At 35.7% G+C, this 23,254-nt stretch overlaps 1 protein-coding gene and 1 pseudogene across 7 annotated transcripts in view; one reads left to right on the top strand and one right to left on the bottom strand.

Moving 5' to 3' along the window:
* The window catches only part of MKLN1 (muskelin 1), a 335,011-nt gene that overhangs the window by 195,891 nt on the left and 115,866 nt on the right, over nucleotides 1-23,254 (top strand). For all 7 annotated transcript variants that reach the window (XM_045855614.1, XM_045855612.1, XM_045855615.1 and 4 more), the window contains one exon: nucleotides 15,993-16,062. In XM_045855614.1, the coding sequence (XP_045711570.1) occupies nucleotides 15,993-16,062 (70 nt within the window). The remainder of the gene's footprint in view (nucleotides 1-15,992; nucleotides 16,063-23,254) is intronic.
* On the bottom strand, nucleotides 4,116-15,353 carry LOC123829683 (annotated as a pseudogene).

Below are 23,254 nucleotides of genomic sequence, written 5' to 3'. Positions count from 1 at the left end.
AAGATGGAGGCATAGGTAGACTTGCTTCGCCTCCACACACAACCATAAGAAGGATAACAACCAATCCAAAAACAAAAAAAGACCAGAACTGCAGAAAATTGAACTGTATGGAAGTTCAACACCCAGGGATTTAAAGAAGAAACATTCATCCAGACAGGTAGGAAGGGCAGAGAGGATGAGGTGTGTGGCGGCAGTGGCCAGTGGAACGGTCGGTCCAACAGTCACATGCTGTGGATAAAAACTGAAAGGAACAATTGGGGAGTGAGCAGTCTCAGCCCCAGGCCAGACTGCGCAGCCCAGGGTTCCAGTGCCAGGGAAAATAAAACCTTATAACTTCTAGCTGTAAAAACCAGTGGGAGTTTAGGCAGTGGAAGAACCTGCTGGTCTTTTAATGGGCCCAAAGGGTCCTAGGAATATGCAAACCTACTTACTCTGGAAATCAGCACCAGGGCAGCAGCTAGAATGGTACCAGTTGCTTATGGGAAGTAGGGAAAGTGACTGGAAATGGGGTGAGAGCCAAGCAAGTGGCATTGTTCTCTCTCTGATCCCTTCCCTACATACAGCGTCACTGAGTGACAAAGTGGGTTGCACCACCCTGGCAAATACCTAAGGCTCCACCCCTTACAAGATAACCAGTACGCTAACACGGGAGTCAAAGCTGCTATACCTAATACACAGAAACACAAGGAGGCTGCCAAATTGAGGAGACGAAGAAATATAGCCTGAATGAAAGAATAGACAAAGACTCCCGGAAAAAACCTAAGCGATGAGGAGATAGCCAACCTGTCAGATGCAGAGTTCAAAACACTGGTGATGAGGATGCTCAGAGAAATGATAGAGTATGGCCACAAAATAAAGGAAGAAGTGAGGGCTATACAAAGTGAAATAATGGAAAATATACAGGGGACCCACAGTGGAGGGAAGGAAGTCAAGGTTCAAATCAACAATTTGGAACAAAAGGAAGAAAAATATTCAACCGGAATAGAAAGAAGAAACAATTAAAAAAAAGCAAGGAGAGGCTTAGGGACCTCTGGGACAACTTTAAACTTTCCAACATCCAAATCATAGGGGAGCCAGAAGGAGAAGAGGAAGAACAAGAACTTGAAAACTTACTTGAAAAAATAATGAAATAAAACGTTCCCAGTTTGGCGAAGGAAATAGGCATACAAGTCCAGGAATCTCAGAGAGTCCCAAACAGCTTGGACCCAAAGAGGGCCACACCAAGACACATCACCATTAAAATTCCAAAGGTTAAAGATAAATAGAGAATCTTAAAAGCAGCAAGAGAAGGGAGTTACCTACAAAGGAGTTCTCATAAGACTATCACCTGATTTCTCAAAAGAAGTCTTAAAGGCAAGAAGGGGCTGGAAAGAAGTATTTAAAGAGATGAGAAGCAAGGCCCTACTTCCAAGATTGCTTTTCCCAGCAAAGCTATCATTTAGAATGGAAGGGCAGATAAAGTGCTTCCCAAACAAGGTAAAGCTAAAGGAGTTCACCATCACCAAGCTCTTACTATATGAAATATTAAAGGGACTTATCTAAGAAAAAGAAGATAATCAAAACTATGAACAGTAAAATGACAATGACTACAAACTCACAGCTATCAACAATGGAATCTAAAAAAAAAAAGCTAGAACAGGAACAGAGTCATAGAAATGGAGCTCACATGGAGGGTTATCAACAGGGAGGGAGAAGGGGGAGAAAGGGGGGAAAGGTACAAGGAATAAGAAGCATAATTGTTAGTTACAAAATAGGGGGATGTTAAGAATAGTATAGGAAGTGGAGAATCCAGAGAACTCATGGACATGAACTAGGTGGGGGGATTGCTGGAGATAATGGGGGTACCCAGCGGAGGGGGGCAAAGGGGGAAAATGGGACAACTCTAATAGCTTAATAAAGTATACTTAATAAAAGAAAAAGCAGCCTTGACCAGCTCCCCTCCCCTCCCCGTACACACATGTATATGTACCTGCATTTACAGGTCCACATAGGGTTATACAAGACATAAGAACAGAGAACAGTGTGGAAGGCCAGCACTAGGTTGTCATATGGGCTATCTAGTCTGAGGTGGGTGGCAAGGATGGGATGTGGGATCAGTGATGTGGGATGAAAAGTGTCTTCAATAAAAATTATCTAATGTTTGGTCCTGTTACTATAAAATAAAAAGTGTAAATACCAAGAAAAAAAAGATTTCCTTATTGGGACATTCTATACCTTGTGTTTTTGATGGTTGAATTCTGGTAACTTTCTTTTTCTTTTATGGAAATTTCTCTATTTAGACTTTATGTGTCTGCTGCGTTCAGGTGCTCCAGTTTATTCCCTAAAGAGTTACTGATTTTCATCTAAATTTTAAAATTTATCTCTGTGTCCTGGCTAGTGTGGCTCATTGTATTGAGTGCTGGCCTGTGAACCTAAAGGTCACTGGTTTGATTCCCAGTCAGGGCATATACCTGGGTTGCAGGCCAGGCCAGGCCCCCATTTGGGGGTGTGCGAGAGGCAACTTATCAATGTATCTTGATGATTCTTTCCTTTCCTTGCTCTCTCTAAAAATAATTAAATAAAATAAAATCTTAAAATCTATCTCCATAGACTTGTGCAAAGTAGCTGTGTGATTCTTAAAATAGTGTCTACTTTGATGTTATTGGTCTTTAGTGGGGTTTGTTTTGATATTTGTATTTTGCTGCCTGTTCTTTTTTCACTTAAATTTTTTATATGTTTGATTTTTAGTTTATGTTGATGTAGTTACTAAATTTTATGAATTTATACTATACTCTAGAGAGCTGCAGTATTTGATAACAACTAAATTCATGTAGCATTTTAAGGTGGATTTAAAATTAAATAAATATTCAGTTCCTCAGTCTAATCAGCCAGATTTTTATATACTCTATAGCCACATGTGTCTATTCTCTAGTATTGGACTGTGGAAATACAGAATATTTTCATCATTGCAGAAGTGCAACATTGTTATCGTAGATTTACACTTTGCTTTTTTACTTTTTATTTTGAATTTTGGTATTTTTAAATTTTATTAGTATAGCAGACAAAAATGTATGTGTATTATAGACTACAGTGGTTTATGTAAACTACTTATTTATTTATTTATTTTGGTTTATAAAATGTAATTTTATTTTACATTACTCTGCTGTTACATAGGGCATAACATTTTCACAAGGCTCTTTGGGACTACAGTAAATGATTAGCAACACACAGTAGTGGTCCAACTCTTTAAATAACAATCGCTAGACACTAATCTTCACAGAAAAGTACTAAAGTCTTAGAGTTGGACTTGTGTACTTCCACTTATTTCCCCATTCTATTGCATTAAGAAATGACTGAACTTTAAATTTGCCAAAAGCAATGATTATATTCTGGCAGCAACATGCTGCATAGTAAAGGGAATACCAGAACTACAAAGGCAGGAGGTATAAGTGAATTTTTATTAGGAAGGAAAGTTGTAAGCTGAAACAGCAGCAAATGAAGAGTCAAGAAGGAAACCCCCTGTTGCCCCAGTTACGTAAGCCCCCCACCTTATATGACACAGGAGGCATTTCAGTTTGTAACTCCTAGCCCAGAAATACCAAATGCTTTTTCATTCAATTTAATACTTCTGGATTCCTACCCAAAAGGAATACATGAACAGGGAGAAGCTGCTTACTGAAAGGAAAGCCCCAAAGAGGAGCAAGGGAGGGAATGTAGAAATAAGAAGTTATATAAAACACTCTTTAAATTGTAATTAACTACATTTTCATATCTTCACAGTAATACAAAACATAGTCACTTGCAGAACTGGTTCAGATTACTTAAATACCAGATACATTTTTAGTCCTCTATGTGTTTAGAAGTTACTTACGTTTATGTGAAATGAAGCTATTAATACTTTTCTACAGCAGTAGCTGTACACCACGAAGGCCAAGACAAGCACAAATCAAGGAATGGAGTTTTCTCCCAAAGCTGCCACGTGAAAAGATTATAAACAGTTGATTCCATACACGAGTGAGTTTCTTTGCTCTAGGACGTCCAAATGGAATAAAGAATGGAGATGTGTACAAAGGTTTCTGGAGGGAAGAAGGATGGCACCCTGTATATAGCTAGTTTTCTGCTCATTATGCTGTATCTCATTCTTCTCCGGCACTGTCTAATGTCCATAATGTGAGGTTGTCCCTAAGCAGCTGCAGGATGAGGAGGGTGCTGTCTTTGTATGAGTCTTCATTCAGTGGATGGAGTTCTGCAGTGGCCTCATCAAAAGCAGTTTTAGCCAGTGTGTGGGCAAGCTCTGGGTTATTCAGGATCTCAGTGTAGAATACAGAAAAGTTAAGAGCCAGCTTCAGACAAATTGGGTGAGTGGGCTGCATCTTCTTGCTAATATTAAAAGCCCCTTGGTAAGCTCCTTGGGAATTATATATCATTTGTTTTTGATCATCAGCTCCTGTAACTTCAGCAAGGTACTGGAAATAATCTCCCTCTATTTTCAGATAGAAGACCTTACTTCTGGATATGTTGCATTGGCTATTAAATACAAATACCATATGATCTTACCTTTAACTGGAACCTAATGAACAAAAGAAAAAAACAAGCAAAATATAACCAGAGACATTGAAATTAAGAATAATCTGACAGTAACCAGAGGGGAGGAGGAAGAGGCTAATGAGGGGAAGAGGGGAAGGGTTTTCAGGAACAACTGTAAAGGACACATGGACAAAACCAAGGAGGGGTGGAAGCAAGGGAGGGAGGTGGATTTGGCTGGGGTAGGGGGGAATGGTGGAGGGTAAACACAGACAACTGTAATTGAACAACAATAAAATAATTTTTTAAAGATTTATTTATTTATTTATTTTTAGAGAGGGAAGGGAGGGAGGGGGAGAGAGAGAGAGAGAGAGAGAGAGAGAGAGAGAGAGATATCAATGTGTGGTTGCTGGGGGTCATGGCCTGCAACCTAAGCATGTACCCTGACTGGGAATCGAACCTGCGACACTTTGGTTCGCAGCCTACGCTTAATCCACTGAACTATGCCAGCCAGGGCTACAATGAAATAATTTTTAAAAAATAAAATAAAATCAATTCCAGTACTGTGTTGCAGATGGACCACAGGTCTGACTCCACTTTTTCCTGATAGTCCTTAATCAGCTGCAACTTGTCCGAGGTGTCAGTTTTTCTGCTCGATGCTCAAGATGACCCACCAGGCAGACTGGCAGACCATGACCACTTTCTTGTAGGCCACTGAGAGCAGGTTGCCCTCCTCGTTGGACAGCTTCATGCCAACAAGGCCTTCATGCAGGTGGCTATATTGTAATGCTGGGCCCTAAGGAGAGCTGCTTCGAGGCTGGCCACTGCCTGGGGCCAGCCTCTCACCCTTCTCGAGTGGGGCCAATCTCAGGGAGGGCTGGGGACCTAAACTACTGTTTTTCTTTTCTTTTTTTTTTTAACAATTTTTTTTAATTATTTTATTTATTTATTTAGAGAGAGGGGAATGGAAGGAGAAAGAGAGGGAGAGAAACATCAAATGTGTGACTTCCTTTTACATGTCCCCAACTGGGGACAAGTCCTGCAACCCAGGCATGTACCCTGACTGGGAATTGAACCAGCACCCCTTTGGTTTGCTGGTCTGCACTCAGTCCACTGAGCTGCACCAGCCAGGGCCCTTATTCTTGCTTATGGCTCTGAATTTCATTGTCTGAAATCAGCATTTCTGTCCTGCATTATTATTTGCATTTGCTTGGTCTGTCCTTGCTAATCCCTTTAAAATTTGTAACTACTGAAATCACTTTATTTAATTTATGTCTCGTATCTGTCATAGAATAGGCTTTTTGCCTAATTAATCTAAAAAAATTTTTTAAGTTGTGTTAAGCTAATTTTGTTTATTCATATTATTGATCTCAGTTCTACCCTAGTGTTTTGTGGCGTATTTTACATATACACTTGCTCATAAAATCTCTTACTGTGTCTTTTTTCCTATTAAAATAAATTTCTTTTGGCATTTAGGATGGAGTGTGTGTTGCTTTGTTTTTTTGTTTTTGCTTCCTTTCAATCCAGTCTCTTTAATGTTAACACTTTTAAGTCTCCCTGAGGAAGCAAGCATTACTTCTTCCCTCCCTCTCCAGCATCTAACTTAAGGGATGATCTTGACCTTCCAGGAGTTAATATTTGTGAGGCAGTTAATAAGTCTGTTCCAGCCAGTTTCAGCCTTTTTCATCTCATGGCACAGATAAACTAATTACTAAAATTCTGCAGCACACCAAAAAATATTTTTGCTGACCTGACAAAAAAATAGCTGTAATTTTGATTCATTTACACTGGACAGCTATTGTTGTGTTGGTTGTTGTCATTATTTTATTTGACAATCTAAGGGAAAAGAGGTCAGTGCATTTGACTAAATGGTCAGGTAATATGTGTTTTAAAAATTCTTGTGGCACACTAGTTGAAAATTGCTGGTCTGTTCTAATATCCATTTATTCTGTCTATTTCATTTTTTAAATATTTTTTTTTCTTATATTGTTGCTGAATATGTTTATATGCCGTTATGTCATTTTTATGCTATGGTTTTAATTCTGTAGTTAAATATCTTTAGTTCATATGACCAGATTTTATCCTGAATGTTTTCAACTCACTTCTTGGATATGTATAGTTCGTAGTTTCTCAGGAGGGACTCAGAAAACTTTTACATGTTGTTAACTATCTATACTTTTAAATTTGATGCACAGTTTGACTATATATAAAGTCCTAAACTCATATTTTATTTTGTGCTGGGTATCTTAAAATCTTTCTTCATTGTATTTAAGGTATAAAATATAGCTGTTGTGAAGTGTATTGACTTTATGATTTTTTTCTTTTAAGTGACTTGGTCTTTTTATTTGGAGGCTTAAATAACTTTTTAAAAAGTCTTTAAAGTTTATATTAAAAATATTCTGGTTTGAATTTCCCTGATATACTATGTGTTCTTTTATTGTGTAGATTCTGGTCTTTAGGAAGATTTGCTTGCAGCGTAATTTGAAATACCTGTCTGATTCCACTTATATATTTACTGGGTCACCTAATTACTGCTGCTTTTTTTGTTGTTTCTGGTGCATTATTTTCACTCATCTTCTAATCTGGTTTTTCTTTTGGGGGTTCTTTTTAGGGGAAGATGGAAAGTCTATTTTTTAAATTTTTTTTAATTTAGCCTTTTTTCCTCCTGAAAGCTATTCTCCCTCATTTAGTGAGTCTTAATAGCTTTTCCTGTTGTCTAGTCATAATATTTCTGAGCTATTGTAATTTTGATTTATTGCTGTTTAAAAATGCTTATTTTTAAATTTCAGCTATTTTCTTCATTTCTTTTAGGTTATTTTGAAATAATAATCTTCATCCTTTTTTGTGGCCATAATTTTCTCATTCATTTATTTTTGTTATCTGTTAGAATGTTGCTTGTTTTATATTTAATACTTTTCCTACAATATCTTAGTGTGGGCTTTCATTATAGTTTCTAGTGTTTAAACAAGTTCAGTTTTCTAGTAGTTCTAGAAGGAAGAAGGTAGCCAGGCAGCAGGGATGGGTGAGCCACTGCAGTTTTTGAGCTTTGTGTCTCAAGTCCTCTCTCTTTCTCTCTCTCTCTCTCTTTTAAAAACTGGGACTGTCTTGAGCCTTTTGAAGACTTTTTGACTTTATATGTATGTTTTCCCGGTATTTTGCTCTGTGAAGAGGCACCTTTAATGTATTTTGCTGTTGTGGTACTTTTTGAGGTCTGTGTTCCTTGGACCTCTGCCCACTAAGAATGTGAGCCCTATTTCTCCTGGAGGTTGTCATTTGTTATGCTTTGCTTAATTTGTTTTCTGTTCCCTGCAGTTTTTCTTCAGGGTTAGTCTCTGTCTCTAAACTTTATAATATATTTGTAGGATAGTTCTTGAAATCTTGTTAGAGCCTAGAATCAGCATTTTAAAAAATGTTCTCAGGTCCTCTTAGAGATTTCCTGCCTTGTTTGAATTTACCTTCTCTTGGGGGCCTATGAGGACATTATCTGACTTTACCGAGTTCTCAGATTTCCTTGGTCAAATTATTTTCTGTTGAATGGATTTTAAACTTGTTGTTTCCTTTGTGAAGAATAAACTTTTCCTTTATTTTTACTTGAGTGGCTTCTCCTAATTAGTGTAGTTAGCATTTTTTTTTCAGTGTTTTTTTTTTTTTGACCACCCAATGTAAAGAACTCTCCTATCCTTTCTGAGCCCCTGTTTCTATTATAGTACTTACCAGTCTGTAGTGATCTTGTTTACAACTCTGTTTTCTGTGGCTTGTCATTTGAATGTTAACATCACAAATGGGGATTGTGTCTATCTCATGTACCACTGTATTCCCGGAGTCTAGCACAGTGTTTGGCATGTAGAACTTGGTAAATATTTGTTGACTAAATGCATTTTCAGTTTATGATAGGTAGGGCTCCTTTCCTATTATGATAGGCTTCTGTGTGAAAAACTGAAACGTATTTGGAAGTGAGTTTTAAACCTCTACAGTATGTACAAATATAAGTGGTTTTTGGTGTAGCTATAATTATTATATTCTTTAAGTCTCTACAGACAGGAATATTCAAAGTTGACTTAAATATCTTACATTGTGAATTACAGATTTCTGTTGTATGCTTTTTTGTGTGTCTCCTGTTTTATACTATGTACATTTATTATTTATGAAAAACATTATAATCCCATTGGCCACAGGTACCCAATTCTTGTACTATTTTGGTGTTACCCCAGTGGAGTGTTCACACATATGAGCTTTGTTACAATCAATGGATAGGTAGTGTATTGTTATTGACTGATGTGTAGAAGGAGGATTGGTTATACTAAATAACTTGAATGAAGGATGTGAAGGCTTTTGATAGAATTGTAGAATGTTAATGTGGCATCATGAATTGTGTTTCTGAGCTGTGCAGTGAAACTGCCCTACCCTGATAAGAGCTAGAAGAAATCTGAGACTGGGGAATTCAGCCTTTTCCTTTACAGTACAGACAAAGGAATTAAAGCCCTGGGAGACTACGTGATGTGTTTAAGGTTATCCAGCCAATTAGTGGGCAAGCCCCATGGTTTTAGGATTCTAGTTGAAGTTGATTTCTTTTAGATCCATTTTATCACACTTAACAAAAGGGCACAGTTTTTAGTAGGGTGTTTGTAACTACAAAAAGGAAAATATTCTAGAATTGAATCCTACTCTTTTTAAAAAAAAACTTAGTATTTGAGCATGTTCAAGCAAGAAAAGATTTTTAATTTGCTGACTTGAACCCAAAATGCCCAATAAATTATCTTGTCATAATGCTACCGAACACAAGGGGGGGGCAAGGGCAATGTACTATTACCTGAAAGGAACCCCCCAGGTTCATTATGTCCACTGCCAGATGAAAGATGTCTCTCAATGCCAGAGATTTGTGAAAATGAAAGGAAATGTTTATTTAATGCTATACAAACTTCAAGTAATGACCTAATGTCTTCATCAAAATCCCAAAGTCCCTTAAAACACCCACAAACACACACAGTTCTTCCTTCCCCTCTTTGCCCAGTCTGGGGTACCGTATCTCAGGAAAAGAAATAGAAATCCATGGCTCAGGCAGTCCCCAGTTCTTCTCAGTAATCCTTCTTGGCTAGTAGGTCTCCCTTAGTTCCGGGCACCACCAGCTGTGTCACCGGGATCTCTGCTAAAGCCAGGTGGTGGTTCCCCCTTCTAAAGCTGCAGGGGTCCCCACTCTGGTAAAGCCTTGTATTTCTCTCTCCCAGGGCCACAGGAGTCCCCACTCAGCCAAAACCGCGTGGTTCTCTCTCCACTGCCCTAGCCGCATGGTCCTCTCTGCACAATGGCTGTGGGAGTCTCCACTCTGCCAAAATCACATGGTTCTCCCTCCAATGGCTGCTGCGTCTGGGTTTAAATTCCTGCGCCAATCCTCCTCTGCAGCCCCATTTCCAACTCCTCCCACAATTGACCACACTTTCCAGCACTCCCATATCCTTCCAGCTTCACTAGGCTGCCATCGTGAATCTGGGCAGGTGTGGCCCCATGTCATGGAGCCAATCTTCTCCAAGCTCCCACACAGGCGCTGTAATTCGGGGGACCTGTCCCCCAGTTATGTCTTGGTGGGGAATTTACTTCCATTCCCCTGGCTCAGAGCATGGCCACAACTATTTAACATATCTATGTAACCAGTTAAAGGTTATAGATATGTTAAATGACCACACCAGAGGTTAGCTACAAGGCTGTTGCTATGTGAAACAGCTCTCAATGGCCCTGGTCCATGTGTCCCTTCCCCCAACTCACACCTGACAGGGAAGGGGTGAGGACATCTTAATATTTCCTGAACACCTTGAGTTCTGGACCCCATTCCAAATCCCTAGTTGGGGTCCCCCTTCTTGGCTGCACCCTGTTACAATAATGAATTTTAATAGTTTGTTTCTGACATTTAATTGGTAGTAGATATATAGATATAGTACATTTAAAACTGTGCCAAATAGAAACATAAATTGGAAAAAGTAACACTGTATTCTACATTTCAGTTGACCATGTGATTTACTATAAACTTTTATAGTCCTACTAGAAGAATTTAATTACAGCCTTGCCTTTTTAGGCTAAGAGACATCAAGATGTTCATTTTTATGACCTTAGTTTTCATGCTGCATTGGTAGTAATGAAAATGTAAATTAACCCTGATGGAAATAGGAAGCCAGTTTGGTCCTCAACCCATCTATCTCCCTTATCAATTATTCTAGGCCAGTTCTTAGTTATTATTTGCATTTTAAGATTTTATTTTTAATTTTAAAGAGAGGGGGAGGAAGAGAGAAAGAAAGGGAGAAAAACATCGATGTGAGAAAGAAACATCGATTGATTGCCTCTAGCATGTGTCTGGACCAGTGACTGAACCTGCAACCCAGGCATGTATCCTGCCTGGGAATTGAACCAGCAACCTTTTGCTCTGTAAGACAATGCCCAACCAACTAAGCCACACTGGTCAGAGCTTAAATATATCTTAAAATGGCAGGTACTTAACCTTAGTAGTTTAGTCTTTATTATTGAATCCTGTAATTTCTATACTGAATTGTGTCTTCTATAACTTTTCTTTGCTTGTCATTTGTTAATTTTTTTTAGACAATAGAAAAATGTTAAAATTAGTCATGGAGGACTTAAAAGGGCGTGGTGGTCTTGTTCTTTTGGTTGTCAGAAACAGCCTTCTGATAACTGGAACTAACAAGCCATCAATTCTATTCTCACTTGTTCCCTCGAGTCTCTCTCTGTCTGCTATGTTCTTTTTTTAAGTGGTTAACATTGGGGGTTTATTTTCATGCAAACATCACATTTCTTTGTCTTTTTTAATTTTATTGTATGTTTTTCCATTACCATTTATCCCCTCCCTACCCTCTTCCCCCTCTAGTCATCCCCTCCCCCTGCTACATTCCTCTCATTTTCTTGTATTTTTTCTTATATTTCTTATTCTTACTCTATATATCTTTTCTCTGTTTTATTGGTTTTGTTTACATATACATTTTATTGTCTTATAAATTTATTTTCATACTGGCCTTATCATAGGTCACTGGTCAGCCCGATTAGTTGACATGGAAGTAGTTGTAAGGGAAAGTCACAGGTAAGAATACATCACTGCTAGTGATAGCTCCATAGCAGAGGCTGGGGATTGGATAATTTCTCACTTTAGACATAGGGGTGATTTAGTTAACTGGTATTGTTAATGTCTCTTCCTTAGTCCTTAGAAGGAAAAAGTATACCAGTAATGATGGTGGGTGATAGTCATTGCCCTAAACTAGTTTCTCATGTCTTGCAGGAGAATGCTTTATTTTTGTTTTTGTTTAAAACTCACAAATTATATTACTATAATGGTTTGAACCCTATTATTATACCATTATTTTTTCTATAGTAAATACTTTTTGTTTTAAATTCCCCCTAATTTTAAAAGTTTGCATCTACCTTATATATCGTTTACCCTTCATGAGTCACTTTGTTGTTATATGTATATACAGTGATGTTTCTACTATTCACCCAATCCAAAGGATATCCTATTATGTTATTTTAGGCCATTTATTCTCTTTAAAGATTTTTATTTATTAATTTTTAGAGAGAGGGCAAGGGAGAGAGAATGAGAAGGAGAATGTGTGGTTGCCTTTGTGTGTCCCCAACTGAGGACCTGGCCAGCAATCCAGTCATGTGTCTTGACTGGGAATCAAATTGGCGACCCTTTGGTTTGCAGGCCAGCACTCAGTCCATGGAGCCACACTAGCCAGGGCTATTTTCGGCTATTTATATGTATGGCTATAATAGATGCTTGGTGCTAATATTGTCATTTTATTTTAATTTTTTTGTTTTTAATATTTCCTACTTAATTTTTTTTATTTCCTGCTTTTTGCTCTATGTTCTGTTGTTGATTTCTGTCCCAAATAATATAGAAAGTATGTAGTATGCTTCTGTTTTAATTTTGCTTAATTCTAAATTTAAATAGTACTCTTAAATTTGTTGTTATCCATTTCAGAAACATTATTCTTAGGAACAGTTGAAAGGTGAAGCTCACTTACATGTCATCTGATCTCCTGTGCCCAGTTTTATTATACTGGGTTGATTTTTTGTGGTCTCACAGTTATAATATATAAGGTTCTCTAGCATACTTTGTAACATTCAAGTCAGTAATTTTTGTAAATTCTAATTTTTTAGCTTTAGCTTTTGACCATGCTACAACCTTTTCATACAGAATTCTTATCTTTAGTCTGTGTTTTGTAATTCATTCTTTGGAAAACACGCCTTTTTCTCTGATTATGAAAGTAAATGTTAATTTTAGAAAATTTGAAAAGTACATAAAAGCACAAAGAAGGCAAAAAAAGCCACTCTGATCTCACCATTGAAAGCTACTTTAGTATATGTTCTTTGTCTTTTCTCCCCATGCATGAATGTTATTACATACAACACTTGATTCATCATATATGTACTGTAAATTAATTATGTAGTGAACATTTTCCAACTACACTAAAGTCGGGCTGTAGAATACATCATGGTATACTCTAAGTAACATAGGTATGTTATGATTTAATGAATTCCTTATTGTTAGACAACTAGGTTGTTTACAATTTGCTCTTATAAATTGTGCTGTGAAGAATGTGGTTGATATACATGTGGATATTTTTTTTAAGGTTAAACTCCAAGAAGTAGAATAATTCTCAGGCTGTACGGTGTGGTAGTTAAGAGTGTTGACTTTGGAATCAGATTATCTTGAGTTCAAATGTTTACTGCTTAGGTGTGTGTATTTAGGCAAATTATTAATGATTTATCTCTCAGGTTTCTTAACCTGAATATTGCAAATAATAGTTTATATATAGAAACCACTTCAAACAGTGTCTGGGGAGTAATAAAAGCTCACAAATGTTAGATGCTTGAATTCTCATAGTTGTCATTTTTATTTAAAGGATATGTACATTTGAAATGTTTTTGATATGTATTATATTAAAATTTTCTCCTGAAAAGTTGTATCAGTTTGTATTCCTACCAGCAAAATATGAAGGTACCATTTACTGGCTCTAGCCAACAGTTGTGGTTATAATTAAAACATGCTTTTTATTTTTTGAGGATGTGAGTCAATATTATAGGGATAATCTGTGTCTTTGTTTCAATTTCCAATTTTTGGTTATCGATTCTAAATGTTTGCGTTTTGCTTATTTTCATATGGTGTATTTATGTTTAAGTCTCTTTAAATAAATATCCACATTTTAATGAACCTTTTGTGTTTTACATTGCCTTTATTTTTCTAGTTGATTATTTGCCTTTTAATTTTATTAAGTCATTTTATGTATTTATTTTTACCATTGTGAGATGTATATGTAACAACAATTCTTTTCCATATAGTTCTGCCTTTTAAAAATTTATTTACTCATCTTTTTGATATTTATTAAGTACCTTCTCTGTGCCAGATATAGATATATATTTTTTAAGTATATTTGTCATTTGAGAATGATTTTACATTTACAGGAGGTCCTGAAATAACATCGTTTCCTTATAACATTAATGAGATGGCCCAGGGCACTTAACTCATTTATTTATATCAGTTAACTTACAGTGAACTTGGTTTTATTATACATTGTTTCATTTAAAGTCACAGAACTTATTGACGGTGTTAAGGGTGGACTTGACCATACAGAAAAGTAGCAAGGGTAGTACTGAGTTCCCATATGCCCCTCATCTAGTTTGTGCTTTTGCTGACATGTTATATACTCATTTATTATTACCATGGTACATTTGTCACAACTAAGATACCACCATTGCGTAAACTTCACATTTTATCTGGATTTCACTAGTTTTCCCACTAATGCCCACTTTCTGATTCAGGATCCCAGTCAAGGTAATGTCAACCCTTGGACAACACATTGGTTGGGGCACTGACCACGTGTAGTCAAAAATCTGCACATAACTTTTGACGCTCCCCCCAAACTTACCAATAACATAAACTGTTGATTAACACATATTTTATATGTTCTTTGTGTTATGTACTATATTCTTACAATAGAGTAAGAGAAAAAATGTTATTAAGAAAGTCATGAGGAAGAGAAAATGCAGTCACAATACTGCACTTATTTACTGAAAAACACACATGTCTGAGTGGACCTGAGCAGTACAGACTCATGTTGTTTGAGGGTCAGCTACCTTTAGTTGTCATGTTTTCTTATTCTCCTTTGGCCTGTGACAGTTTTTCAGTCTTTCCTTGCTTTTCATTGTAATGAGAGGCTTTAGGACTACTGGTCTTGTATTTTGTGGAATGTTCTTCAATTTGCATTTATTGTTTTTCTGATTGTTAGACTGGGGTTATTTATATCAGTATGGACTCATTGATATTTATTTTATACTTGGGTTATAATCCAGTATTACTTTATTTTGGTGTTTATATTATTTCAGCTTTGACCATTCTTTCCTCTTGGTTTCTGTGTCCCTTTGACAAGCCCCAACTTTTATTTTATTGTATTTTATTTTAATATTACATGATGTTCTGGTATAATCTTCTGAAAACCCTGCCCTGGCCCTAGAATTGGCCACTTGCCAACAATCCCTATTTACTTAGTTGGACTATGGTATGTAGAAACCAAGATCTGGTAATGGATGTACTCATTGATACTGAGGTGTCACTGCTTCTAGTTCTTCTTAGTGAGCAGAGGTAGGAATGCTGTGTGTGTGTGTGTGTGTGTGTGCGTGTGTGCATGCACACATATCTGTAATTACTTAAATCTGTTTATATTATGCTAAACATGAGTTCACAGTGATATCTTTGACTCTAATCCAGTAACACTGGTTCATTCTAACCTCCTACCTCTTGCTTTTTTGCAACTTCTCATTCCAAAGTGAGAAGGTTGGCTCCCACCATCTACCATCCTTTTACTTATTTGTCCAACCTGAGTATACATGTAAATTATATCAGAATAACCCATATTTCTGTGAAAGACAGCTTTACCAAATAAAGTACAGTTATCCATTTGTCTTCAGTCTACAGTTTCCAGTGAAAGCACCGTCTTCCAAAGTTATGTCAGTTTCTTTTTTAACCTACAGTTCTGCTTTTATTGATGGGCTTAAAAGACTTTCTTGATCCAAAGATTGATTGCATACATGTTATATAATATGTAATGTGTAACAATTTATGTAATATGTATTAACACAGTATAATTGTATCTAATACAATAAGTATATATGGTATTTTATTTATTATTAGGTATTTTATTGCTTTGTTTTTTCTCTTAATACATCTATAATTCATTTTGTCACTTAGTGTGAAGTAGAACTATATTTTTCTTGGTTTTCTCAATTCTTTGAAATGCTCCCTTTATCATATTTTAAAATCTTATACATAATAGATATTTTCTGTTTTTTACTCTTCTTTCATTTTCTCTTGTTCAAGTTCCGGACATTATATAACTTGAAAATAATTTTAGTATCTGGTAGATTATGCCTCTTTGCATATTTATGTTCACTTATTCTTTTAATTAATTGCTGTAATTTTATTTCCTTTATTTCAGGAACATTTTAGTGGATAAACCAAATGACCAATCTTCAAGGTGGTCTTCAGAGAGCAACTACCCTCCCCAGGTAAGGTTATGTGCAGCACCTGATATCATTTAGAAATCAAAATTTAAATAGGTACTTAATTGATAATTATGGAATTTATTAATAGTTTACTCAGTGTTTGAAATTGTGAGGTAAATTTTTATTTCCTCTGTGTTTAAATTTTGGAAGCATTTTTATTTCATAGGCAAATGTATAGGATTTGATGAAACTTCTGATTTTACTTCTGTCTACTGGAATATTTAAAATCTAATTTATATTTTTTCTGGATTACTAATGATGCAAAAGTAAGTTTCTTGATCCCTTTTGAGGAAAATGTTAACTACAAAGAACTAGTTAAGGGGCTGTTACTGTTCCAAATAGTAACTGGTTGGAGCACTGATCTGAGCAGAGGTTGTGCCTTCTGTGAAACTCAGGTCATTCTGTATATGCTTCAGGAAATGTTAGTAAGTTTAACTTTGACTCAGTGACCCAGTGACTACCTTTTAAGAAAAATGAACTTAATATAGTTTGTTATTTTATGAAAGTAGTATATTTAGATGACATCAGGATCATGAGCTAAATTTTTTCCTTAACAAGTGGTGTCTGAAGTCATCATCTGAATTTAAAGGTAAGTATTGTTTCAGTTATACACTTTTAGTATTAACACTTATTATTTCCACATCCTTGAGGAAAAACTAATGTTCTGATAGGTGGATAAATAAAAAAGCAGATGGATAAATAAAACTTACTTAATTTTTTTTATTTTACTATAATTCTTAGAAACCTAGTCTTTTATTTTTTCTTTTATATTATTTCTTTTTATTTTTTGCATACCTTTATCACCAGATATTTAAGTGTTTCATTGCAAAATACATGTCCAAAGAGTATGTACAGCTTATATATACATTGTAAAGAATGATAGAACAAATACCTATTTACTCATCAACCAACTTTAGAAATGGAATTTGACTGCAACTTTTTGAAGCCTCCTGTGATCCCTGTCTAATATCTATCCTCTAACCCCATTCCAATAATTATTTCATATTTTGTTAAGCATTTTCTTAGAGTAATGTATATATATTTATAAATATCCTATGATTTGAGCTTTCTCTGGCTTTTACTTTACATACATATAAAATAAATCATTAATCTTTTGTGACTTGCTTTTTTTTGCTTACCATTATATTATTAATGTTTATAATAATACAATGGGTATAATTGGAGTTTGTCAATTTTTACCTCTGTTAGTATTCCAGTATGAGTATGGTAAAATGTACTTATTCATTTTGTACTTGATAGGCTTTTGATTTTTTTTAAACAACAGTTTTTTGCTATTATGAACAGGGTTCTATGAGCATTCTTGTATGTTGTTTCCTGGTACACATGTAGAAAAGTTTCTTTAGGCTATATAGCTTGGAGTAGAATTACTGGATCATAGGGTGTATGTACATTCAACATTTTTCAGGCAATGCAAAACTGGTTTTACAAAATGGCTGTATAATTTATACTCTCACTGGCAGTGTATGAAAGTTCCTATGCATTGTATTCTCCCTATTTTTCTGTGGCTGATTTTTAGATTTTACCAGCCCAGTGGATCTTTCATTATAATTCACAAGAGTTAGGCTCCTGTGAGCCTCTGGTCATAGCATTTTCATCAGCTATTTAATACATAACTTTATGTATATTTCTGTTTAAAGGCACTTTATTTTATGTGTATTATTTATTTATTCATTAGCATTGAAGTCATAGCCAACAGCGCTATTATTACTCATGCCTGAACGAAGCTTATCTAACACATTTTCTCTGTAAGGCTCATCACAGCCTTCTTATATTTAGAAACAGTAGACAGCACTTTAGCACTATACTTGGGGACTAATTTAGACAGCAAAATCACTAACTGAAAGTACAAAATATAAAATATATGGCACTAAGTAGATGGCAAAAAGGACTTGTTTATATTACGAGAGATAAAACAAGAAGGTATAGCGTCCCTTGTTTGACCTCAGCTGGGAGATATGCATTAGGAGACTCAAATTTTTTGCTGTTCTCTGTGTGTCTGGGAATAACTGAAAGTGCTGTGTGTATGGATTTTGGTGATAAAAATAAATTTTAGTGTGTAGGCGAATTCACAAATATGGAATCCATAAATAATAAAGCGCAACTATATTGTAACTAACAATTAATTTAGCATAACTTAAGTAGGTTTGAGAATTAGAGAGAAAAGAAGACTCTGAAAAGTCATATTCATCATGATGAAATTTTAGGTCTTGAGGACCTTTTCTAGAGTCTACTAATACATTGGATACAATGTTGTTCTATATGGTTAATTATTGATTTAGGTGTCAATAGCTGGAAGCAACTTTGTGCATGTGGGCATAGCTATAAAAGATAGGCACAGTAACAGCAAGCTGACAACTAACCAGGTGTCATGAGTAAGAAGACAAAAACCTAAGTGAAAAATAGAAGGACAAAAATATAGCATTTAGGGGGTTGTTAGTGTAAGGATAAATAATATTCTAAATTTTAGTAGCCTCCAGGATAGTGTTATCTAGTAAACTTTCTGCAGTGATCTAAGGTATGTATTATGTTATTAGAATGAACTGTTTGATGCTCATAGTGCTTTACTCTGTTGGTAAGAAATTTTAATTATGTTTAATATGCAGCTTAAGCAGATAAGAAAGCTAATAGAGTGGGTTATCTAGAGAAGAGTGGAAATCAGACTCAACCCCTCTTAGCTACTCCTTTTTTTTCCTAGAATGAGGAGAAGCTTGCATATATTCATGGGTATTAGAATGTATAGCATGATATGAGAACACCACCACCACAGCATGAATAAACCCTAAATACCTCTCTCTACAGCTCATGTTGGGGTATGAGTGGAGTACGTGTAGGTGAAATAAAAATATTTTTCTTTTAATATATTTATTATTTTTTCAAATGACAAAACTAAAACATTTTGTTAGGACATAGATGCATATTAAGTTGTTTGGATGTAATTACTTAACTATATTGAACTGTTAGTATTTCTTTTGGCCTTGGAAGTTTTCTCTCCCTCTCTCTGTGTCTATAAGTAAGTAAAAAAATCTTAAAATAAAATGGGCAAGGGACCTCAATAGGCACTCCTCCAAAGAAGGAGACATGTAGATGGCCAGTTGACAAAATGCTCTGCATCACTAGTCATCAAAGAGCTCCAAATTAAAACCACAATGAGATACCACGTCATACCTGCCAGAATGGCTATTATCAATAAATTAACAATAAGTGCTGGTGAAGATGTGGAGATAGGGAAACCCTCATGCACTGTTAGTGGGAATGCAGACTGATGTAGCCACTGTGGAAACACACTATAGAGTTTCCTCAAAAAATTAAAAATGGAACTGCCTTTTGACCCAGCAATTCTACTTCTGGGAATATATCCAAAGAAACTGGAAACACCAATTTGAAAGAATATGTGCACCCCTATGTTCCTTGCAGTGTCATTTGCAATAGTCAAGATCTGGAAACAGCCCACGTGCCTGAGTAGATGAGTGGATAAAACAGCTATGGTACATTTACGCAAAGGAAAACTACTGGCCTTTGTGTAAATAGAAGGAAATCTTACCTTTTACGACAGCATGGATAGACTTGGAGATTATTATGCTAAGTGAAATAAGCCGGTCAGAGAAAAGACAAAAACCTGTGATCTCACTTATATGTGGAATCTAATGAACAAAATAAACTGACAAACAAAATAGAAGATAGAGGCATGGATACATGGAACAGATTGACAGCTGTCAGAAGGGAGGGTGGTTGGGGAACTGAATGAAGGAAGGTGAAGGGATTAGCCAAAAAGACATATCCATAACATATAAACATATCCATAACATACAACACAATAGTGTGGTGATAGCCAGAGGGAAAGAGGTTGGGGGATAGCTGGAGGTGGGCAAAGTGGAGGGAAATGGGGAGGGAAAGAGACTGCTTGAAGTGATGGGTGCACAGTACAGTGTGCAGATGATATTTTATTGGGTTGTATACTTGAAACCTGTATCTTTTGTGAACCAAGGGCACCCCAATAAATTCAATTAAAAAATAAAAAAGATCAAAACAAATGAACAATCCAAACCAAACAAAAATAGATTCATAAAAACAGAGAACAAACAGATAGTTGTTAGAAGGGAGAAGGTTGGAGAGGTGAGCAAAAAAGTGAAGAGGAATATAGTCAGTAATAATTTCATAACTTTGCACAGTGACAGGGTTACTAGACTTGGTGTGGTTTTTACATTGTTAGCTATATAAATGTTGAATCCTTTTGTTGTATACCTGAAACTAATATAGTTTAATAATAAAAAATGTAATAGCTACTTAAAGTGTAAACAGCATGTAAACCTAAACTATTGTTATTGTGTAGTAGTTAAAGCTTTGTCTTTGAAGTTATTGAATCAAGAATGCTTTTAGCTTTGAATAACAGAAGATCCTATTGCAGTGGGTTAAACAAATAGCCACCCTACCCTTTCACACCCATACACACAGAAGAGAACTAGATCTGGACAGCTGGTGGTGAAAGTTGAGTGGTTCACAGTTGACTATCTCTGAGATTCTCTTGATCTTTCTTTTTATTGTTGCATAGTGATGATTGCACCTGTAATTTCAAATAGCAAAGAGGTAACATTTGTTTCAGAAAGCAAAACTTAGCCTACAGAAAACTTTTGTCTAACATCTCAGTGACCAGAACTTTGTCATATATTTACCCTTGGCTGGAAGGTAGCTAGTAAGAATTGGGTTGAGAATGGAGGTTGCATCAGCCACCCAACAGTGTAAACCAGAGTCATATTGACTGATTTGTAATCTCAGGTCTTTCATTTGTTAGCTGCTTAACTGTAATCAACATACTTAGTCTTTCCAAGCCAGAATTTTTTCATCTGTGAAATGAGGATGAAGAGGATAATTATTGTTGTTATTATACTACCCCTGTTCCTCCTACTCCTACTAAAATGAGATAACACATTTAAAAATCTGAGCAGTGTGACAGACAAGAGAGTTACTGCTCACGTTAACTGTGATCATATCATCATCTTTCATGTCATCACCAGCTTCATTCTTTTATTTTATTGAGGTGAAGTTCACACAACATAAAATTAATCATTTTTAAGTGTACAATTCAATGGCATGTAGTATATTCACAGTGTTGTGCAACTCACTTCTTTCTATTCCCAAATATTTTCATCACCCCATAAGGAAATCTGGTATCAATTAAACACCCCTGAAGCCAGCTCCTGCCAACCACTAACTTGCTTTCTTAATAGACTTACCTGTGAATGTATTTTTAAAAGATTTTATTTATTTATTTATTTAGAGAGGGGAAGGGGGAAGAAAGAGAGGGAGAGAAACATCAAAATATGTGGTTGCCTCTTACACACACCCTACTGGGGACCTGGCCTGCAACCCAGGCGTGTGCCCTGACTGGGAATTGAATAGGAGACCCTTTGATTCACAGGCTGGCATTCAGTCCACTGAGCCACACCAGCCAGACCCTGTTCTAAATATTTTATGTAAATGAATCACACAATATATGACCTTTGTGTCTGACTTCTTTCACTTAGCATGTTTTTGAGGTGTAACCATATTGTAGAATATATCAGTACTCTTCCTTTTTATGGCTGAATAATAGAAATACTCCTTTTTTGTTCATCTCATCAGTTGATGGACATTTGGGTTGTTTGCACTTTAGGCCATTGTGAATAGTGTTGCTCTGAACATTCGTGCACAAATGTGTGTTTGAATACCCTTTTCACTTTTTATATACCTAGGTGTAGAACTCCTTGGCCATGTAATAATTTTATATTTAACTTTTTGAGGAACTGCCAAACTATGTTGTACATTGTCTGCATCATTTTACATTCCCACCAGCAATGTATGAGTTGCAGTTTCTTTGCATCTTCACCAATACTTACTATTTTGTTTTTTATATTATTATAGCCATCATAGTGGGTATGAAGTTTTGTTGCATTGTGGTTTTGATTTACATTTCCCTGATAAGTAGTGGTGAACATTTTTTCATGTGCCCATTTGCCATTTGTTTATCTTGGGTGAAAAGAGCTATTGGCAGTCCTTCGCCCATTTTTAAATTTGGTTGTTTTTTTTGTTGTTCAGCTATAAGAATTCTTTATATATTCTATCTAGACATTAAACCTTTAACAGATATATTATTTGCAAATATTTTTTCTATTCTGTAGGCTGTCTTTTCCCTTTCTTAATAGTGTCCTTTGATGTACAAAACTATTTTTTATGAAGTCCAATTTATTTTATATTTTGTTGCTTGTACTTTTGGTGTCATATCTAAGAATTCATTGTAAAATTTAAAGTAATGAAGGTTTACTCATATTTTTATCTAAGAGTTTCATGGTTATCGTTCTTACATTTAGGTCTTTGATCTTAAAGAATCAATTTTGTATTAAGTTGATTCATTTTGAGTTAATTTTTCTGTATGGAATGAAGTAGGACCACCGATTTCTTTCTGATCATCTTTATCACCTGTATTACCCACTAATATGAAGCATGAAGCCACTCCAACAAGCATCTATGAATCATTTTCCTGAATAGTTTTTTCCCCAAGTATTCAATCAGTGGTAGTTTCCTTCTTAATTTTTTATAATTGAAAACATTCTGCATAATGTAAAATGTGTGTCCTAATTAACTGATAAAATGATCCCATTTTTATCCTGTGTGTGATAAGAAAACATGAGCTACATTAGACATATTTATAGTAGGCCTGGGTGTTTTAATTTATAAAATTGGCATGGGTGATTCATAAATCTCTTGTTGGTTTCTAGATTTAAAATTCTATCACTGATTTTGAACATTGAATTTGCTATTATAGTTGATGATAATGTAATTGTTACTTTTGCATTCTAATCTTATTTTATTTGGTTATTTGTTGTCGGTTATCTTTTATTGAATGTCATTCCTTGATTATAAGTTATCTCACCAATCCTTTTTTCCTCCTTCACCTATAGTATTCACAATGATGTATTGTCCTGGGAAAAACTGGTAGTGTTGTGGTAGTCTATATAAACCTGTTGCATACTATTCTTTTTTTTTTAAAGGTTTAATTTATTTATTTTTAGAGAGGGAAGGGGGAGAGAGAGAGAGACAGAGAGAGACAGAGAGAGACAGAGAGAGAGACAGAGAGAGAGACAGAGAGAGACAGACAGACATCAATGTGTAGTTGCCGGGGGCCATGGCCTGCAACCTA

This window comes from Phyllostomus hastatus, unplaced genomic scaffold (assembly GCF_019186645.2).
Source record: "Phyllostomus hastatus isolate PE091 unplaced genomic scaffold, TTU_PhHast_1.1 phas_scaffold_114, whole genome shotgun sequence".
Lineage (NCBI taxonomy): Eukaryota > Metazoa > Chordata > Mammalia > Chiroptera > Phyllostomidae > Phyllostomus > Phyllostomus hastatus.
Note: the sequence above shows the minus strand (reverse complement) of the source record. Positions and strands in the feature narration are given on the sequence as shown.